Source organism: Pongo pygmaeus, chromosome 11 (genome assembly GCF_028885625.2).
Source record: "Pongo pygmaeus isolate AG05252 chromosome 11, NHGRI_mPonPyg2-v2.0_pri, whole genome shotgun sequence".
NCBI lineage: Eukaryota > Metazoa > Chordata > Mammalia > Primates > Hominidae > Pongo > Pongo pygmaeus.
The window spans coordinates 78370441-78390872 of record NC_072384.2 but is presented as its reverse complement, the minus strand read 5'-3'; the positions used below and the strand labels follow the sequence as shown (position 1 = coordinate 78390872).

Here is a 20432-nt window from a genome sequence, read left to right as displayed (position 1 = left end):
CTAGCAGCCTATTCCACTTTCCCTTTGTTTCCTCTCTAAGTCCTTTTCTGTTTAGTCTGCTTCCCTTTTCCAAATCCTACTAAATATCCTTTTACATAATGTTGTCATTAGGTTTTGATTAGATTAAGAAAGCTGGAGTAGATGAGATATTCAACTTTCCTACTGAATACAAACTTTAATGTGTCCCTGCTCTCATCCACCAAAAATGCCTCTTAAATGGAAATAACACATTATCACTAGTTTGATTCCTGGCATTCATGATTTGAGCAAAATGCTGTCAGTCTCACAAATTTTAAAACCCAGGCTTTCCTCTTTTTTCATCAGCACCACCAAGATTTGTGAAGAAGCTGAGTGACATATCTACTGTCGTTGGTAAAGAAGTTCAGCTGCAGACTACCATTGAAGGCGCTGAGCCCATTTCAGTGGTGTGGTTCAAAGATAAGGGAGAAATCGTTAGAGAAAGTGACAACATATGGATTTCTTATTCAGAAAACATTGCAACCTTACACTTTTCAAGAGTGGAACCAGCCAATGCTGGAAAATACACTTGTCAGATCAAAAATGATGCTGGGATGCAAGAGTGCTTCGCCACGCTATCCGTTCTCGGTTAGTAAATAGATGATGTTATCACAGATACAAGGCACACACTCACCAGGATCTGTATTTTCTTTAGTTTTTCAATTTGAGTTTAAAATATGGATATCTTTTACATTTCATTCCAGAGCCTGCAACAATTGTAGAAAAGCCAGAATCCATAAAAGTTACCACGGGAGACACCTGTACCTTGGAGTGTACAGTAGCTGGCACCCCTGAACTCAGTACTAAGTGGTTTAAGGATGGAAAAGAGCTAACAAGTGACAACAAATACAAAATAAGCTTCTTCAACAAAGTATCTGGCCTTAAGATCATCAATGTAGCACCGAGTGACAGTGGGGTATACAGTTTTGAGGTGCAGAACCCTGTTGGCAAAGACAGCTGCACAGCTTCATTGCAGGTTTCAGGTTGGTTAATTGCTTGGGCTTTTCTTTCATCATTATAATAATGTAGTTCCTGATTTTCATAAATGTATATGGGTTGTTACATCTTCTATAGGATAACATGAGTCTGACATCTTCTGAATCAGCAAATTCAGAGGCAATACCATCTGTAGAATTAGAAGAAAACCATTTTCAAAAGTTATATCCCTTTCTTTTTGAGGAATTTCCAAAATGATGATAGGAATGAAAAATAGTCCCTGGATAAGGTTAAAGTAGTCTTCATTTATGCTGAAATAATTCACCACATAATGCTTCACGGCAAAGAGAGAACAAAATCCCTAGCAAGTCAACGATCACATTCTGCCCACTGATTCTCCAAGCTTTTGATAGTGTGAACCCATAGAGGATTTTTTAATACCCTCACAAAAGAGCCAAATGGATCTAGGGATATTCCATCAAAAAGGCAGTTCTCTCTTCAAGTCATTTTATAATTATTGTTGTCCTTTGTTTTTGCTTTTTTTTTTTTTTTTTTTTTTTTTTTTTTATCATTCAGACCGAACCATTCCGCCTTCATTCACAAGAAAATTGAAAGAGACAAATGGTCTATCCGGTTCCTCAGTTGTAATGGAGTGTAAAGTCTATGGGTCACCTCCAATCTCTGTCTCCTGGTTCCATGAAGGAAATGAGATCAGTAGTGGAAGGAAATACCAGACCACCCTGACAGATAATACCTGTGCTTTAACTGTGAACATGCTGGAAGAATCAGACAGTGGTGACTACACATGTATAGCTACTAATATGGCTGGTTCTGATGAATGTAGTGCTCCTTTGACTGTGAGAGGTCAGTTTACAAAACAGTAAAATGAATTGCATTTCATAGTTTATTAAACATGTTTGTCATAACAATTCACAAATACTAAACCTTTTCTGATATGTGATTTTGTGTTTAGAACCACCATCTTTTGTTCAGAAACCTGATCCCATGGATGTTTTAACTGGGACAAATGTAACTTTCACAAGTATCGTAAAAGGAACACCTCCTTTCAGTGTTAGCTGGTTCAAGGGTAGCAGTGAACTAGCACCAGGCGACAGATGCAACGTGTCTTTGGAGGATTCAGTTGCTGAACTGGAGTTGTTCGATGTAGATACATCACAAAGTGGAGAATATACTTGCATAGTTAGCAATGAAGCTGGCAAGGCTTCTTGTACAACACATCTCTACATAAAAGGTTTGTCAGACTGCTCTTCTAGATTTATATGATTAGTAATTAGATGTGTCTATGTCTGTATATGTGTTTGATTTTATATTTTCAATTTGGTCACTTTAGCCCCAGCCAAATTTGTGAAGAGGCTGAATGATTACAGCATAGAGAAAGGAAAACCCCTGATCCTAGAGGGTACATTCACTGGAACTCCTCCCATTTCGGTTACCTGGAAGAAAAATGGCATAAATGTAACTCCTTCTCAGAGGTGTAATATAACTACGACTGAAAAATCGGCAATCCTGGAAATTCCAAGTAGCACAGTAGAGGATGCAGGACAATACAACTGCTACATTGAAAATGCCTCTGGAAAAGATTCCTGTTCAGCACAAATACTCATACTAGGTTTGTCATGATTGCACATTCTTATCTTTGTATACAATCGATGATCTGGCACGTCTCCTTCATGACTGATTGATTATCTCTCTTGGCTGCAGAACCACCGTATTTTGTCAAGCAGTTGGAGCCAGTTAAGGTGTCTGTTGGAGATTCTGCCTCTCTACAATGCCAGCTTGCTGGAACCCCAGAAATTGGGGTTTCCTGGTATAAAGGAGATACAAAGTTGAGACCCACTATGACTTACAAAATGCATTTTAGGAATAATGTTGCTACACTGGTCTTCAACCAGGTTGATATTAATGATAGTGGAGAATATATCTGCAAAGCTGAAAACAGCGTGGGAGAAGTTTCTGCATCAACTTTCCTTACCGTTCAAGGTGACTGCAATATTTTTAAAGTGAACGGATTTGTGTTTCTTTTGAACAAGATTTAAAATGTCTGGGGAGGCCTTATTTTTAGGAAAATCTTTCCAAAGGCTTAAAATTCTGCTTAAGTAATCCTATTTACAGTTAGTGGCTTATCTTTTTCTATGGATTCTACAGAGAGATAATATGACTAAATCTTTAATTGGAAGGATTATGCAATCATTTGCTTCTATAATTAAATCTTTTTTAAAAAGTGACCATATATTTTTAAATTCCACCCCATTAAGTATCTCATGCAAATTGCTAGAAGGCAGTCTTTAAAATTACAGGAATCTGCTGCTTGCCCAGAGACATGCCTTCAGCCAGCCAATTGCTTTATTGGTTTTCATACTATTTTGCACCTACTGTGCGTTAGGGTTGGTCTCAGAGTGATACTTTTGCTCCAGAAATCTATATGCTTTTCTTTATCTCCAAGTTAATTCAAGAGACATTAATAATTCCTGATTTTTAATAGAAACTGCATATATACATGCGTTTGTATATATATAATTGTGAGAAGAGCATTTAGTAAATTAAAGTGTTTGTTGCTTTTATTCTGTTCCTACAGAACAAAAACTTCCACCATCATTTTCTCGACAATTGAGAGATGTTCAAGAAACAGTTGGACTGCCAGTTGTTTTTGATTGTGCCATAAGTGGATCAGAACCTATCTCCATGTCTTGGTATAAAGACGGCAAGCCATTGAAAGACAGCCCAAATGTACAAACATCATTTTTAGACAATACAGCCACACTCAATATTTTTAAAACTGACCGGAGCCTTGCAGGCCAGTATTCCTGCACAGCTACAAACCCTATAGGCTCTGCTTCTTCTAGTGCCAGGCTTATTCTCACAGGTTTGTGGATTCTTAAACTTTTATTTCTAGAATTAAAGTATTATAATCAAATATGAAATTAGGGAGAAATTTCTATTTCAGTAAACTGACATGGTCCAGATATTGAGCCTGAAACCTTGTCTTTCTGCTCTACTATTAGAGGGGAAGAACCCACCCTTCTTTGACATCCGTCTTGCCCCTGTGGATGCTGTGGTGGGAGAAAGTGCTGACTTTGAGTGCCACGTCACGGGCACACAACCGATAAAGGTCAGCTGGGCCAAAGACAGCAGAGAAATACGAAGTGGCGGAAAGTACCAGATTAGTTATCTGGAAAACAGTGCCCACCTGACAGTCCTCAAAGTAGACAAAGGAGATTCTGGACAATATGCCTGCTATGCTGTGAATGAAGTGGGAAAAGACTCTTGCACAGCTCAGCTGAATATAAAAGGTATCGTTTATTTTGCAAGTGGTCCAACAAACATGTAATCATTTTGTAGTATAGCCTGAAGGTGTCATTTTTATGATGATGAATGCAATTTAGGACATTTTAAACAAATGAAAAGAAAATGTTTAAGGGGAAGTAAGTTTATCTAGAGAAGAAGTCATTTTTGAAATCTGTATTTCTTTCTTTCCTCGAGACAGGATCTCACTCTGTCGCCCAGGCTGGAGTACGGTGGTGTGATCTCGGCTCACTGCAACCTCTGCCTCCTGGGTTCAAGTGATTCTCGTGCCTCAGCCTCCTGAGTAGCTGGGATTACAGGCGCCTGCCACCATGCCCAACTAATTTTTGTATTTTTTGGTAGAAATGGGGTTTCACCATGTTGGCCAGGTTGGTCTGGAGCTCCTGACCTCAAGTGATCCACCCGCCTTGGCCTCCCAAAGTGCTGGGATTACAGGCATGAGCCACCACACCCAGCTTATAATCTATATTTCTAAAACTTTATATATTCCCTATGATACTGAGATTACCCCTTCTTTTTACAAATTTGTGATTCTGTAAATGGCCATGAGTTACTTCTTATCATCCACCTTGTAAGTCAAAGAACAGTTTAGAATAAGCTCGTAGAAGGAGGCTGAAATGTTTAGGAACATACACTGATATAGTGTATTTAGTTGGTTAGCCTTGATTTTTAACTAAAAATATGAGTTTTTTTTTTTTTTCTTGAAAAGCTTCATATTAGTAATCTGCTTCTGGATTCTACTTCATATATCCTTGCAATTTCTTATAGAGCGGCTCATCCCACCAAGTTTCACTAAAAAACTCTCAGAGACAGTAGAAGAAACAGAAGGGAATTCTTTCAAACTTGAGGGACGTGTGGCTGGTTCCCAACCTATAACTGTTGCCTGGTACAAAAATAATATAGAGATACAACCAACTTCTAACTGTGAAATAACATTCAAGAACAACATGTTAGTGCTGCAAGTCAGGAAAGCAGGCATGAACGACGCTGGTTTGTACACATGCAAAGTGTCCAATGATGCAGGCTCTGCTCTGTGCACATCTTCAATCGTCATCAAAGGTGAGTTATCCTCACAGCCCCAACCTGTTGTGTTTTTCTTCACTGCCTGTTATATATCCATGAGCATTTCTTATGATATCTTGACCAAGTAAGTTATAACAAATATAAATACACATTAGTTAACTGTGTATTTATCACTCCATATGTTTACTAAAAATATAAATTATTGTAATTTAATTATGTGGCTTCCCAAAGGAGGTGTCATTTAACGGACTAACATCTTAGGTTTCTAAATCATATCCTAAAATTCCCTTAGGTAGTTAGAAGTTTCAGCATACTCTGAAATGTGTGCATATGTGACACATATATTTTTATGAAGCATATTTTTTTTGAAATTTTTTTAATGTTCATCACCAAATATCACACTAACTTGACTATTATTGAGTTATATATTATATCACAGTCTGAAACTTTCTCCTTTCTAGGTGTATTTCTAAAGGATTATTGTTTAATGTATATTGCCCAAAGCTTTTGACCTGCAAACAAATATTAATCCCAGACAAAAGGGTAACATTTGCACAAAAAGAAAAATAATGGGTAGAAAACATTGCATATCATTATGGAAGACATATTTAAATACACAATCATCGCTTGAGACAATGAAATAGACTATGTTGTTTAAGGATATCTTTATCTGTTTCTCTTCACTGTAATAGCTTCCAGTAATTACAACATAGCTTCATCAAAATCACATTAAAAACTAACCTCCTAGAGCAGCTTGGAATTAATTACCAACTCTTATGATCTGGTTAGTCATCTCACAGTGCACAGATAGTAAGTTATTATTAATAGGCTGATATCACTAATAAGTAAATATCACTGAGTTGTCTTAAAATTCCAATTTCATCACTCATTTTATGGAATTTAGATGCATTTAGTTTTAAAACGCATTTAATAAAACAAAAAATATATACTTAGCAGTGGCTTATATTCATGATTTACATTCATGATGGTTATACCATGGGCAGATAAATGCTTTCTATAGAATTCTGAAGCTATTTATAAAATTTTTTTAAAGGATAGACATCAGAAGTTTTAATCTTTGCAATAACAAAAAAAATGGCCTTATTCTTTCTAGGTACAGGTCTCAGAACCATTGAACAAAATCATTACATAATACTGAGTTGTATATTGCCTTCCTATCATGTTACTCATCAATGTCTTCATCATTGGTCTTCAGTTAAACACTGAGCTTCAACTCCTAATTCCCTTGGGCTAAGATTGGATTTTAAATGCTACTGTGGCTGCATTTAATAGCTAAAGATGAACATCAGAGAAAATCACATATAAATATGTGGGCTCATGTATTACTCAAATGCTAGCTTTCTTTCCTAGAGGGTAGTAATCATTGCTGCTGGAGATAAGCAGAATTCCCAAATAAGCCCTTCATTTTCAGGGTTCAGCAAAAATGCAGCTGTACACAGGTTTGAGAGAATTAATAGTGTGCTATATGGCAAAGAAATTCATAGTAACTGCCAATGTCTGCAGTGCTTAGTAAGGACACAGATGCTGGGGCAATTTGTGGGCAGCACGTCATGTGTTCTTTGCTTGTTTTTAAACCTTTATCTTTTTAAAAAATCCAACAAATTTAAACTATTGTCTTTAAAGAGGAATAAACCAGGCACATAATTCTGTTCTACTACAGCAACCAGTGTTACCTGTTAGAGGCAAAACTGTTTTTCTCTTTATTTGTTTCCCTTGTGGAATTTAATACTTTTTTGCCTTTAACGTTCCTCATGAAAATACCTTTTCAATTCCAGAACCTAAGAAGCCACCTGTATTTGATCAGCACCTTACTCCAGTAACAGTGAGTGGAGGAGAATACGTGCAGCTCAGCTGCCATGTCCAGGGATCTGAGCCAATTAGGATCCAGTGGTTGAAGGCTGGAAGGGAAATAAAGCCTTCAGACAGATGCAGCTTCAGCTTTGCTAGTGGGACAGCTGTACTGGAACTCAGAGATGTGGCTAAAGCAGATTCGGGAGATTATGTGTGTAAAGCTTCAAATGTGGCTGGAAGTGACACTACCAAATCAAAAGTGACCATTAAAGGTACAGACACCTCAAAAGTATTATGCAGCTCAAGCCAGCAACCACTCATGTTTATTTGCTTATTACAATTTCACCAGAAATGGAATTAGATTTTTAGAAACATCAGTTGTTGCTCATCTGCAATTTGTAGGCTCCTTATTATAATTGAAATATTAGGTAATTTAACAGAAATAATGTCAATACAAAGTATCTGAAATTACTACAAGTTTACCACCCTATTTCTTGAATTTCTTTTCACCATATCCATTAATATGTAATTAATGCAGTTCCAAAAATGATGCTATAATAATGCGATAGAAAGTAGGCTGGTGTGATACACCTGGAAAAAATAAAACCAAGTCTAAAAATATTGACACTACTAATATGATTATAGTTCAACCTTTGAGAGCTATCATTAGCATAAATGTCTGAGAAGCTGCTTTATCTTCTGTAACCCACCCTTACACAGAAAGAGAATTCTGCAGTACTTACTTATCACAGTGCCAACCTCCTAAGGCTTATTTTACAAAGGGGGTATTTATTATAATTTTGAGGTGATTGTAGTAAGAAAACATGTAAATGTTTTTTCAGACAAACCAGCTGCGGCCCCAGCAGCCAAGAAAGCTGCGGTAGATGGAAGACTCTTTTTTGTATCAGAACCTCAGAGTATCAGAGTCATAGAAAGTAAGTGCACTTCATGAGAAGTACATTTTCATCTATCTTGTACCTTTTACTTATGATTTAATTTTGGAAGAACTGATTTTAGAAAATTAAATTTTTATTCACTTGTTTTCATTATTCCTTAGAAACCACTGCAACCTTCATTGCAAAAGTTGGAGGTGACCCAATCCCAAATGTTAAATGGACAAAAGGGAAGTGGAGACAGCTGAACCAAGGAGGTCGTGTTTTCATCCACCAAAAAGGCGATGAAGCAAAACTGGAGATTAAAGACACCACAAAAACTGATTCTGGGTTATACCGATGTGTGGCATTTAACAAACATGGTGAAATTGAAAGTAATGTTAACTTACAGGTGGATGAAAGGAAGAAACAAGAGAAAATTGAAGGCGATCTTAGAGCAATGCTGAAAAAGTGAGTTCAATAAAAACCACAAATGGTACAGTCAGCCCTCAGTATAAGCGGGTTCCGCATCCACAGTCAACTACCCCCAGTGGAAAGTATTAAAGAACAAAAAATTTAAAAATACAAATAAACAATACAGCATAACAACCATTTACACAGCACTTACATTGTATTAGATATTATAAGTAATCTAGAGTTGAAGTATACGGGAGGATGTGCATAGGTTACATGCAAATACTATGCCATTTTACATCATGGACTTGAGCATCTGGCCACAGGCCTCCTGAAGCCAATCCCCCAGGCATACAGAGGGATGACTGTAATGTCCCATTCACAAAAAGAATCTCTCAAGAGGCATGGGCCATCCATCTCAAGATTCAGATTGTTAAAGAACATAGGCATATAGACATTTTAACAGAAGCAGATAAGCAAATACACAACACCTGGGTGTTCTTGTTTCATTAGAATCAATTTCCGAATTTAAGAGAAAGTTTTAAGAATGAGGTGAATGTCTATTAAGATTTTTAAACAAAAAGAAATGGCCCATAAAGAAACCCCAATATTGTCTGTGCCTAGGTATGAAATTTTTTTTCTGTATATGATTTCTTATGTTATGAATGGTTCTCTAAAACAACCGTTTTAAACATTTTCCATAATTATCATTCATTTCAATATGGTTCATTTTTCAACATAATTATTAAATCCATACTCAATTTCCACGCATCTTTTCCATGATATGTATACTATTCTATTATTAAAGTTTTCCATTGCTATTATTATTTTTTCTGATATTATAATTCATTACCTAGGCTCTTTGGTTATAAAGTTTACAGAAATACTTCTATTATTCTTTCCTTTCTTAAAGTTTTTGTTCCTACATCTATATTTTATAACAATGGTCCTAATCCATCTGATCTTAATCCACTCCATCTCCAAACCCACATTTTTAAATTGTTTCACAGCTAACATGGTAAAATTAATATTTATTGAACAAAGAACATAGAAAACCTTAATGAAGTACATAATCTTTGAATGATGATAGACAATTAAAAATAGAAGACAGGTGATTTATCCTTACTTTTTAAATTTTATTTAGGACTCCAATCTTAAAGAAAGGAGCTGGGGAAGAAGAGGAAATTGATATCATGGAACTTCTCAAAAATGTTGATCCTAAAGAATATGAAAAATATGCCCGCATGTATGGAATCACTGACTTCCGAGGTCTTCTTCAAGCATTTGAACTGCTCAAGCAAAGCCAAGAAGAAGAGACACATAGACTGGTATGTTCCTTCATACATAGCATCATGCTTAAAAAGTCACATTTAAAACATCTCACATATTCCCTTTGAACTACCAGAATCCTATAGTTATATGACATTATTTAATATGACATAACCAGCGTCCAGAATGGAAGGTGAATATAGTCATGCATCCTCTGAATCAAATTTTGTTTCATATATAATGCCTATCATTTTTGTTCTCAGGAAATTGAGGAAATAGAGAGGTCAGAGAGGGATGAAAAGGAATTCGAAGAACTTGTATCATTTATTCAGCAAAGACTGTCACAGACAGAGGTAAAAAGAATTATGCTGATGATAAAATGAACAAGTTATTATTGAGTATTATTGTAAGGGAAGGAGTAACAAATGTGTTTTAATTCTTTATTCTCCTAGCCTGTCACTCTGATCAAGGACATTGAAAATCAGACAGTTTTGAAAGATAATGATGCTGTGTTTGAAATTGACATTAAAATTAATTATCCAGAAATCAAGCTTTCATGGTACAAAGGAACTGAAAAACTGGAACCCAGTGATAAATTTGAAATAAGCATTGATGGTGACCGACATACACTCAGAGTCAAAAACTGTCAACTTAAAGACCAGGGCAATTATCGATTGGTTTGTGGTCCACACATCGCTAGCGCTAAGCTAACTGTAATTGGTAAGTTAGAAAAGGCTTATGAAATACTTGTGAGATTTAAATTACTGTTGAGCACATCTGCGTGTGATATTGAACAAAATGTGTGTTGTATCACATGAACAGAGCCTGCATGGGAACGGCATCTTCAGGATGTGACTCTGAAAGAAGGCCAGACTTGCACCATGACATGCCAATTTTCTGTACCAAATGTAAAATCTGAATGGTTCAGAAATGGCAGAATCCTTAAACTCCAAGGTAGACATAAAACAGAAGTGGAACACAAAGTCCATAAATTGACCATTGCAGATGTTCGAGCAGAAGACCAGGGTCAGTACACCTGCAAATATGAAGACCTTGAAACTTCAGCAGAACTCAGAATCGAAGGTGCGTGAAACACTATGGAGTCCTTGTAGTACAGCATAGGTCAATGGCAAATGTTGTGCAGGACCCCTGCAACCCTACCTTTAAACACACACGAAAGTGGTCATGTGTTCTTATTTCCCAACACACGTTCTCATAGTATTCATCTCAAAGTTCATACAAAAGCACAAGGGAAATATTCAAATGAGTGTCAATTGTTTGCGTCGTTCTTTTAGATTTTAATCTAGTCTAAGACATAATCTTTAACAGTTATTTCTGTCTGAAGTCTAAATTTCATGATTCTCATATCTAGGATTGTAGAAAGAAATCTAGGAAAGGACAAGATCTCATAGATGTAAATCTGGAGGATCTTGGCTAGGAATTGATATTTTGTTTATAGGACTTAGTCTGACTTTCTCTGTACAAAATTCATAGATAACATTAACATGTCATGTGCAATTAGCAACTATTTTTCAAAAATATTTATTTCATTTTCAGATCATGTTTCAACCTTCTGAATCTCTGAAATTAAGTGAAATCTCAGAATTTAGGAGTAACAACATTCATTTCCTAATTGATTCTATACATTTTCCAAAGACACCTTCAAACTGTATTGAGAAAAATTTTGGCTATCATAATAGCATCTCCTTTCAGCTATTGGTGCCCATTTGTAGTTGCTGAAACACAAATATATGACATTCGATTTACATAAGCATGTCAACTTTTCTGACTTACCTTACAATGAATATCAGTGACTGGTTGTATTTTAAATGGTTTTCAATTAAAGGTCCAGCTGCAAGTACTAATTATTTTTTAAATAATTGATATTTTTAATATAATTCTTTAGCAAATAGAGCTCACCAGAGTACTGTGATTTCTAAGACTTTATGGTACTGTTATACATATACGACCCTCCCCTCCAGCCTCTTCTAGAAAACACTCCTGCCATCCACACACATCCTTTGTTTGTGCCCATATGTACTTAGCAGATTTCTGAACTCTAAAATTTTTCTTTTTGAAATTTAGAAGTGCAGATTTCCTATTGAGTTTAAAATTATTTTACAGGAAAAGTTATACATATTAGATAAACAATTATAGATCCTGAATAGCAAAAATTATTTTACTGAGGCAAGAAAGAATTTCACAGAGGAATAAGTTGTAGAGTACAATCAAGTTTGTGTTCCCTAACACTTTTAAAATTTAATTTGACTTTGGGTCATCAGCTCTCTTTAGTATGTCCTTTATATAAATATTTTAAGGACTCACAATAATTTCTTTACACTTTGCTACATTTGACCAGCATGAATACACTTAAGAATTGGGATACTTTTTTGTTAGTGATGCAAAGAAGAGTGCATTTCTTCTCATTTTGGATTTTTAAACTTTTCTTGCTATTTTATAACTGGGTACAAAGATGGAGATTTTAAGTATCTGAGGTAAAAGCAAGTAAAAGAAATTCCTCTCTATATAATCTAACTTTGAACCCTCTTTGTACTTAAACAGCTGAACCAATTCAGTTTACAAAGCGCATACAGAACATCGTGGTGAGTGAGCATCAGTCTGCCACCTTCGAGTGTGAAGTGTCCTTTGATGACGCCATTGTAACATGGTACAAAGGACCAACAGAACTGACAGAGAGCCAGAAATACAACTTCAGGAATGATGGCCGCTGCCATTATATGACCATCCACAATGTGACCCCAGATGATGAAGGTGATTTCATTGACAGTTTTCCAGTGAATGTATAATTTAAGCCTCGTCTGTTTTCTGTATTTCTACCCTGTATGCGCTCATGCTCTAATTCTATCTAGAATGCTTTTTTAGAAAAGACAAGTGTAAATAAACACATACGTATATTGAAGTAAAGAAGTGTTATTTGCAACATATCAGAAAACAAAAGTTGGATGATTTTTCACCCTAGGTGTCTACTCAGTCATCGCTCGGCTGGAACCAAGAGGTGAAGCAAGAAGCACGGCAGAGCTGTACCTAACGACGAAAGGTGAGGTAGCGCCATCAGAAAGCCACCCTGCCATCTTCGAAACACGTAGCCTAACTATACCATTCTGAACACAAAAATATCATTTTTTTTTTATTTTGCAGAAATCAAACTTGAGCTGAAGCCTCCTGGTAAGTTGTTTTGTAAGAATCAATCCTTTCTTACAATAAATTTGGCATAATTTTGTAAATCACAGAAGCCAAACTAAAATGTATAAGATATCTTTCTCTTTGGGGTAAAATATTTTTCAATAAAAGTGTTATGCAGTAGAGTTACTTTCAGTCAGATAATAAAATGTTAAACCTTGCGAGTTTGGCAAATTAGAGATAATAAGGTCTCACTCAGCTGATGCTAGAATCATATTAAATAGAATAGCCACAGAATGAAACAAATTTTGACAGTGAACAAAACTTGCCTATGTGGTTGCATACAAAAGAATACTAATATTATTTTGTCTGTGTATTAGATTCTGCCATTAGATATGCCTGATATATCTCAGGGTCTAATAAATCAAACACATCTTAGTTTTCTAATAAATAGCTTGTTCTCAGTCTCTCTATGCTTATTACATGTCCCTTTCCAGATATTCCTGACTCCAGAGTTCCAATCCCAACCATGCCTATCAGAGCAGTGCCACCAGAAGGTAAGACCCAGAACCTCAACATCTGAGCTTGGAGCAGCAATATTCTAGCACTAGGAATCTGTACAAAATTTTATACCAACGCCCAAACTGCAGCAGATTCAGAACAAACCCTTCTATGTCGTATTCTTCAGTGAGCAATTAGAAATTAAAGTTAAAAAAAGTAGTTCCAGTTATAAATAAATGCTATTTTTATTTGTTCCGACTGATGAATTGGTACTATAATACCTATGAAGTACTGAAAGAAACGCATGAGACTTTTCATTATATTTTACGCAAAATAAGAAACTAAAACATGTTACTAACGGCATTTATTTTCTTCAGAAATCCCTCCTGTAGTTGCTCCTCCTATCCCCCTTTTGCTACCAACACCCGAAGAAAAGAAACCACCAGCAAAACGTATTGAAGGTATTATACCTCATCTACCTAGATGTCGAAATAAGAATTCCACTCTGCTGACCCGAAAAATGTTGCTTAATACAACACATTGGCCCTCTAGTGGTCAAGAGGTGGAATTGCCTTTCAAAATATAAATTATTTTCTCAAAGTATTCGCTAACTAAATGTGTAAGTTATGTGCTTAAAACTCTGAAAATCATCAAACAAAATACTATGTTGGTATTAAAATATTTTATCTTAATGGAATTACTGAAACATTAATGGAGAACTAATTTTATGTCTCATATTTTCCTAACTACTATGTATAACAAAAAGAATAATGGAACCAATTTCTAGTGCAGCTTATAGAAATAAACCATAGTAGTTTACAGTCAAATTGCAAATTATAGCTTGTGGCTTTTCTCAATTTATAGTATTAACTACTCTTAAAAATTTACTATTTTGTTACAAAAAATATGATTTAGAATACTTATGAAATATTTGACTTCTTTTGTACCTAAGGCATGATCTCACCAATAAAGAGATCTTAAGTGTTCCAAGGAATTGCTCCTCTCAAATACCCAGTAGAGAAATTTTACTATTTGCGTCCCAAAGCTTCTCAACTAAATTAGACAACAGATTTCCTGGGACTTTCTGGAGTTATAGGGAGTTCAGAAATGCTGTCAGAATTCTCCCAGCATGGTCAGAAAAAATTGTGTATGTCAAAAATCACATTTTTCTATAGCTAAGTCACTACTACTGTATTAGATTCAAGGGGTGGAAATGGTAGGCCCTTAAGACCCACTATAATTGGCATTAAACGCTTGACCTATTTTTCAGCCAGCCTTAGAGGAAATTCAGTTAGAAACTTCCAATTTTGTGACTAATGCAACCTCATTAACAAAAAGAAGCATTTTTATGATTCATACGGACATAAACATTTTATCTAGCTGTGAGAACAGAGAGGAACAAGAATCAACAATCATAAATTGGATTTCCATTTCTATTTCTGTTGTCAAAAATAATAACATGTTAATGAATGATTTGTTCTTTGACTGGTAGTATCAACATGGCTAAGTCTGGTACTCACTGTGAAACTTGAGAAGTTAAATAATGTTTTAAAAATTAAAAAAGAGGCCAGGCGCGGTGGCTCACGCTTGTAATCCCAGCACTTTGGGAGGCCAAGGTGGGCTGATTACAAGGTCAGGAGATCGAGACCACGGTGAAACCACGTCTCTACTAAAAATACAAAAAGTTAGCCGGGCGTGGTTGTGGGCACCTGTAGTCCCAGCTACTCGGAGAGGCTGAGGCAGGAGAATGGCGTGAACCCGAGAGGCGGAGCTTGCAGTGAGCCGAGATCGAGCCACTGCACTCCAGCCTGGGTGACAGAGTGAGACTCCGTCTCAAACAAAAAAAAAAAAAAAAAAATTAAAAATGAGTGTTCTTTATTCATGAATATGAGAGGCCATAATCAAGTATGATTAGGAACCGTGGTTAAGGTATAACAGCAGCACAACAAAGGACTTTAAACCCACTTGTTATTCTTCCTCCTAACATATTTGTGTTCGTCCCTAAGGATGAAACAAGGATGAAAATGTGTACTTTTCTATTTATGATATCACTTAGATTCACACTCCATGTTCTGAAAACTTTAACTCTCAGCAGACATAAAATCAGTGAATATGTAAGATCACAGTACATTTTCTATATCCCTCCAAAACAATTTTTTTGCATCTAGTCCTAGATCTTTCCAAAACAAATATCTTGTAGTAATATGCAGAATCTCACTACTATCAACGTATGGAAAAATAAAATATTTCAATAAAATTCCTAGTTTCCTGAAAGCATTTTAGTTACTTACACCAGAAATTTTTTTTCTTTTTTTTTTTTTTTAGTTACCAAAAAGGCTGTGAAGAAAGATGCCAAAAAAGTTGTTGCAAAGCCCAAAGAGATGATACCACGTGAAGGTATTATAATTAATCAAAAAGCAGTCTTAACACTTTTTTCTTGGCTAAAACTTTTAAATCCTAAATAGTGGAGGGTGAAGGAAGGGTAAGAGTTTGCAATCACAAAATGGTACCTCTCCCTTCACTCACTTTCGCCCTCTTCTTTGACTCAGTCCTCACTCTCTCTTTCTCAACTCCTTTTTTCCCCCTTTTCTCTTTCCTGTCCTCCTGAGCCCCTGGGAACCAATGACAATACCAGTGTATTCTGGTTATTTCTGGATGATAATTTAAAGAAGGTCTTGCCCAGAAGTCCAACAGCTATTCTTTTTTTTTTTTTATTGTAAATTGACGATTTACTATTGTGTATATATTTATGGGGTACAAAGTGATGTTATGATCTGTGAATACAATATGGAATAATTAAATCAAGCCAATTAACATATCCATCACCTCAAATACTTAACATTTTTGTGGTGAGAATATTTGAAATTTACTCTTAGCGATTTTGAAATGTACGGTACACTATTATTAACTATATTCACCACTCTGTGCAACAGATCTCAAGAAAAGCCATGTTTCTCCTGTCTAACTAAGATTTTGTACCCTTTGACCAACATTTCCCCATTCCCTCAAATCCCCAGCCTCTGTAACCATCATTCTACTCTTTATGAGTTCAACTTTTTTAGTTCCACATCTAAGTGAGAACTTACAGTCTTTGTCTTTCTGTGCCTGGCTTATTTCGCTTAGCATAATCTCCAGTTCTATCCACGTTGTCACAAATGACAAAATTCCCTTTTCTTATAAGGCTGAATAGTTTTCCACTGTGTACATATATACCACCTTTTCCTTGTGTATTCATCCATGGATGGACACTTAGGGGTTTCCATAACTTGGTCTTTGTGTATAATGTTGCAATGAACATGGAAGTGCCCAACAGCTGGTCTTGATAAAGTCACATCAATGTAAGATCAAGGGTTGGTGCTAATTTTAAGAGGTTGCTGCAACCCACCTCAGTATCTTTCCCGATTTAGGTGATCTAAATATCAATATTTGAAGAAAAAATACTTTATGAAGGAGGATCAATTCAAATCACTTTAACTTTCAATATATCCTCAAAGATTTTTAGGAAAACAGTTGGATAACTAAATTTAAACAAATAGTTTTAACCCATTTGACTAAGATTAGAGTACAGCAACCTCCATAAAGAAGGAAAATATGGAAACACAAGGCATCATTCATCATTCAGACTTTTCTGAGTGGTCATTTGTGAAACATCATGGAATAAGAGGACACTCAAAAAGCATGGATATTTCATGAACTTTATAGTTACTAATTGAAAAAGTCTAATGCATTATTTTTAGCATTGGACATATTAAATATTCTCTTCATGCTTAATGTTAACTTATTATAAATCAATCTAAACTAGAACCAATTTAAATGATCTTAAATCAATCTAAACTAGAATCAAACTTTGGCCTTTTGCATGTTTGATTTTTGTTAATATGGCCTTGCATAGCATTTCTAATGAGCTAGATTTGGAAATTATAAAAGCATTATTATGATTCCTGGAAGGGCTGGTGTATGAGTAGTAGTCATAGCTTCTACAAACAACTAACAATGATGTGGAGGATGAGTAAACATTAATAATAATGTAATCTAAAAATAAACACACATTTTTATGTTTTTAAACTCCCAGAGATTGCCAAGAAGCCTCCACCTCCTACTACCTTAATTCCAGCAAAAGGTAAATAAAGAGAAATTATTTTTATTCTGTTTATTCCTGAGATTTGCACTTCTGCTAACTCTTCTTATTTTAAATATTAGGCTTCCAACTTATTGCAAAGTTGTGGAGTCTCCTCTGCTGTGTTAAATTTAGCATTAGAAATGATGGCTATTTCATATTGCCCCTTTCCCAGGAAAACAAACCCAGGCAGATGTTTATGCTGCCTCTGTGCAATGGTCTCAGAGAAGGAAGCAGTGAGGGCTAGAAAGGAAGGGCCATTCCTTATTTTTTTTATTGTAGTTAACACAAATGTTAAGAGTCATATAAATAATGAGAGCCCTTAAGAACTTTAAAAATCTGTTATCTAAAAGTACCTAATTAACTTGGTTACATAATTTTAAATGTTTTTATGAAACTGACTAAGGGATCATATGCAATAGTCAAAAACCTAGGTTTGAAATTAGAAATGTGTTTGAAATAATAATCAGAACTTTTTAAAAAAAGTTAACTGTATAAGTATGAAATATAAATTCCATAAACTTATCGAATATTAAAACAATTCCATTGGAAGAAACTAGGGGTTCTGCAAACTGGAGCTCTCATGGAATAATGGAAGGTGTGTCCATTTGATAATATTTATTGAATCCATTTTTTCATACTGGAAAAATCCTCAAATCAAGAGTAGAATGCATCTTGATACTCTACTATGTTCCATAGTCAAAAATTTAAATGGAACCAATACAAAAAGAAAAACAAATTATCAATAAAATAGATCTGAAATACTGATGTTGTTTAACTAGGTAGGTTTTTGTTTAGTGAAGCAGTTGGATGGATAGAATCAATATGCTAATAGTATCTTTATCTATTTTAGCTCCTGAAATCATTGATGTGTCCTCTAAAGCTGAAGAAGTAAAAATAATGACTATAACCAGAAAGAAAGAGGTTCAGAAAGAAAAAGAAGCTGTGCATGAGAAAAAGCAAGCAGTCCACAAGGAGAAGAGAGTCTTCATTGAATCTTTCGAAGAACCTTACGACGAACTGGAGGTAGAACCATACACAGAGCCATTTGAACAACCTTATTATGAAGAACCAGATGAAGACTATGAAGAGATCAAGGTAGAAGCTAAAAGGGAAGTTCACGAGGAATGGGAAGAAGATTTTGAAGAAGGGCAAGAATACTATGAAAGGGAAGAAGGCTATGACGAAGGGGAGGAAGAGTGGGAAGAGGCTTACCAAGAAAGGGAAGTAATTCAAGTTCAAAAGGAGGTCTATGAAGGTATGTATAAACTGAATGACTTGTTTCCCTCTTTTCTTCATTTTTGCTCAGTTCATGAAATTTTCAATGCTAAGAACCTGATTTGCAGTTTATGTGAAATAGATAAAATGATCTTAGATTTTTTTTAAGGTTAGAAATCTTTTAAAAGTTATTTTCTTCAGAGTTACTTTCATGCTTTGACATTATAAGCTAAATCATTTAGTCTTATTACTAACACTAAATTCCAAGTGCTAATTTCTAATGCAGAAGGTCAAGTTTTACTTTTACTGCCTTGTTGCATTTCTGCTTGATCCTGCTTCAAATCCTAGCACTAAGAGTTGTGTTGGTAATAACGATCCCAAATACAATACTTCACACAATTATATATTATCCTTACCTTATCTCATTTGCAATTAACAACCTAAGAGAACTCTCCTATTTAAGCATCCCTTCTTATTCCTGTGTTTTTATTTAAGAATCACATGAGAGAAAAGTTCCAGCCAAAGTACCTGAAAAGAAAGCACCACCACCTCCTAAAGGTAAGCAATTGGAAATATTTAAATAGACTAGAGCATCAACATCATTATCATGGCTTGTTTGGCAGCAATGTATAAATCAGCAGTTCAATCCAATAGGCACAACTTCTTCTCTAAGCTTTATTGTGAATGATTTTTTTTCTTAAAATTTCTATCTAATTCATTTCATTAAAAAATCAAAAGATGATAAAAATTGTAATGGTAAACTTAAAATAAATGTAACCAAAATATGTTAAGTACAGAAACTTGTACCCAAAGTTCAAAGTTGTGCATAAAGGTCAAAGAAAAAAACCAAACTCATCTCTCTCTTTAAAGAATGATACATATATCTGCATATACACATATAGGTGTGTATAAACACATATACACAGAGAGAGAGAGAGAGAATTTTAATAGGAATTCTAAAAGTACTGCAATTTCTCTAAAATGTTTGCAGTTATAAAGAAGCCAGTAATTGAAAAAATTGAAAAGACTTCTCGAAGAATGGAGGAAGAAAAAGTTCAAGTCACCAAAGGTATTATCATTTAAAACATTCCTAGCACCCATGTACACAAGTAATATGTTTACTGATCCATACTCACGTTAGTTATTTATATAATCAAATACTTTTAAATTTTGTGCAAAGCAATATTCTTCAAAATACAAATATATTTGTACATATTTTTAAAGTACCTGAAGTTTCAAAGAAGATTGTTCCACAAAAACCTTCCCGGACTCCAGTACAGGAAGAAGTTATTGAAGTGAAAGGTATACATCTTTGTGTTTCAGCTACAAGTTCAAAATTTTTTTATTTATGTGTATGGACATGTGTACATATATTGCTAAGTAACTCACAAATCTGAAACGACCAAAAAAAGCACATTTTTACATAATACAAATTTTACATTGAGTTGCACATATGTTTAATTTAAATAATAACATTATCTACTTTGTTTCTAGTTCTGCTTAAAAATTACATTTTTTTATTATAAGGAAGGTTCGTGTTTAATTAGTAGTTTGCTAACTTCACTATGCAATGCATTCCATTGCATATAATAATCCCTGTCCTCTTATTTATAGAAATAGACCCTAACAGATTTGGAAAAGCACAACATTGTGTGTGAAGAAGTTGTGTCTATTTGATTCTCATTTAAGAATGTTTGATGAAGGCTGCATGCGTTGTTTGTCCCTATAGATCAAAACATGATTTGTTTTCTTGTCAATACTGAATTTGTTCTCAAGCTACCATATTA

At 35.0% G+C, this 20432-nt stretch overlaps 1 protein-coding gene across 1 annotated transcript in view; it reads left to right on the top strand.

The window, feature by feature from the left end:
* The window catches only part of TTN (titin), a 280445-nt gene that overhangs the window by 92285 nt on the left and 167728 nt on the right, over window positions 1–20432 (top strand). Inside the window, exons 89-115 of the mRNA XM_054479293.2 lie at window positions 325–606; window positions 723–1001; window positions 1531–1818; window positions 1928–2206; window positions 2306–2584; window positions 2677–2955; window positions 3551–3838; window positions 3978–4265; window positions 5047–5337; window positions 7098–7385; window positions 7956–8048; window positions 8171–8456; window positions 9544–9727; window positions 9932–10021; window positions 10121–10388; window positions 10491–10751; window positions 12231–12440; window positions 12649–12726; window positions 12828–12854; window positions 13307–13366; window positions 13688–13771; window positions 15636–15707; window positions 17383–17430; window positions 18281–18685; window positions 19141–19203; window positions 19637–19714; window positions 19870–19947. Of these exons, the coding sequence (XP_054335268.1) occupies window positions 325–606; window positions 723–1001; window positions 1531–1818; window positions 1928–2206; window positions 2306–2584; window positions 2677–2955; window positions 3551–3838; window positions 3978–4265; window positions 5047–5337; window positions 7098–7385; window positions 7956–8048; window positions 8171–8456; window positions 9544–9727; window positions 9932–10021; window positions 10121–10388; window positions 10491–10751; window positions 12231–12440; window positions 12649–12726; window positions 12828–12854; window positions 13307–13366; window positions 13688–13771; window positions 15636–15707; window positions 17383–17430; window positions 18281–18685; window positions 19141–19203; window positions 19637–19714; window positions 19870–19947 (5226 nt within the window). The remainder of the gene's footprint in view (window positions 1–324; window positions 607–722; window positions 1002–1530; window positions 1819–1927; window positions 2207–2305; window positions 2585–2676; window positions 2956–3550; window positions 3839–3977; window positions 4266–5046; window positions 5338–7097; window positions 7386–7955; window positions 8049–8170; window positions 8457–9543; window positions 9728–9931; window positions 10022–10120; window positions 10389–10490; window positions 10752–12230; window positions 12441–12648; window positions 12727–12827; window positions 12855–13306; window positions 13367–13687; window positions 13772–15635; window positions 15708–17382; window positions 17431–18280; window positions 18686–19140; window positions 19204–19636; window positions 19715–19869; window positions 19948–20432) is intronic.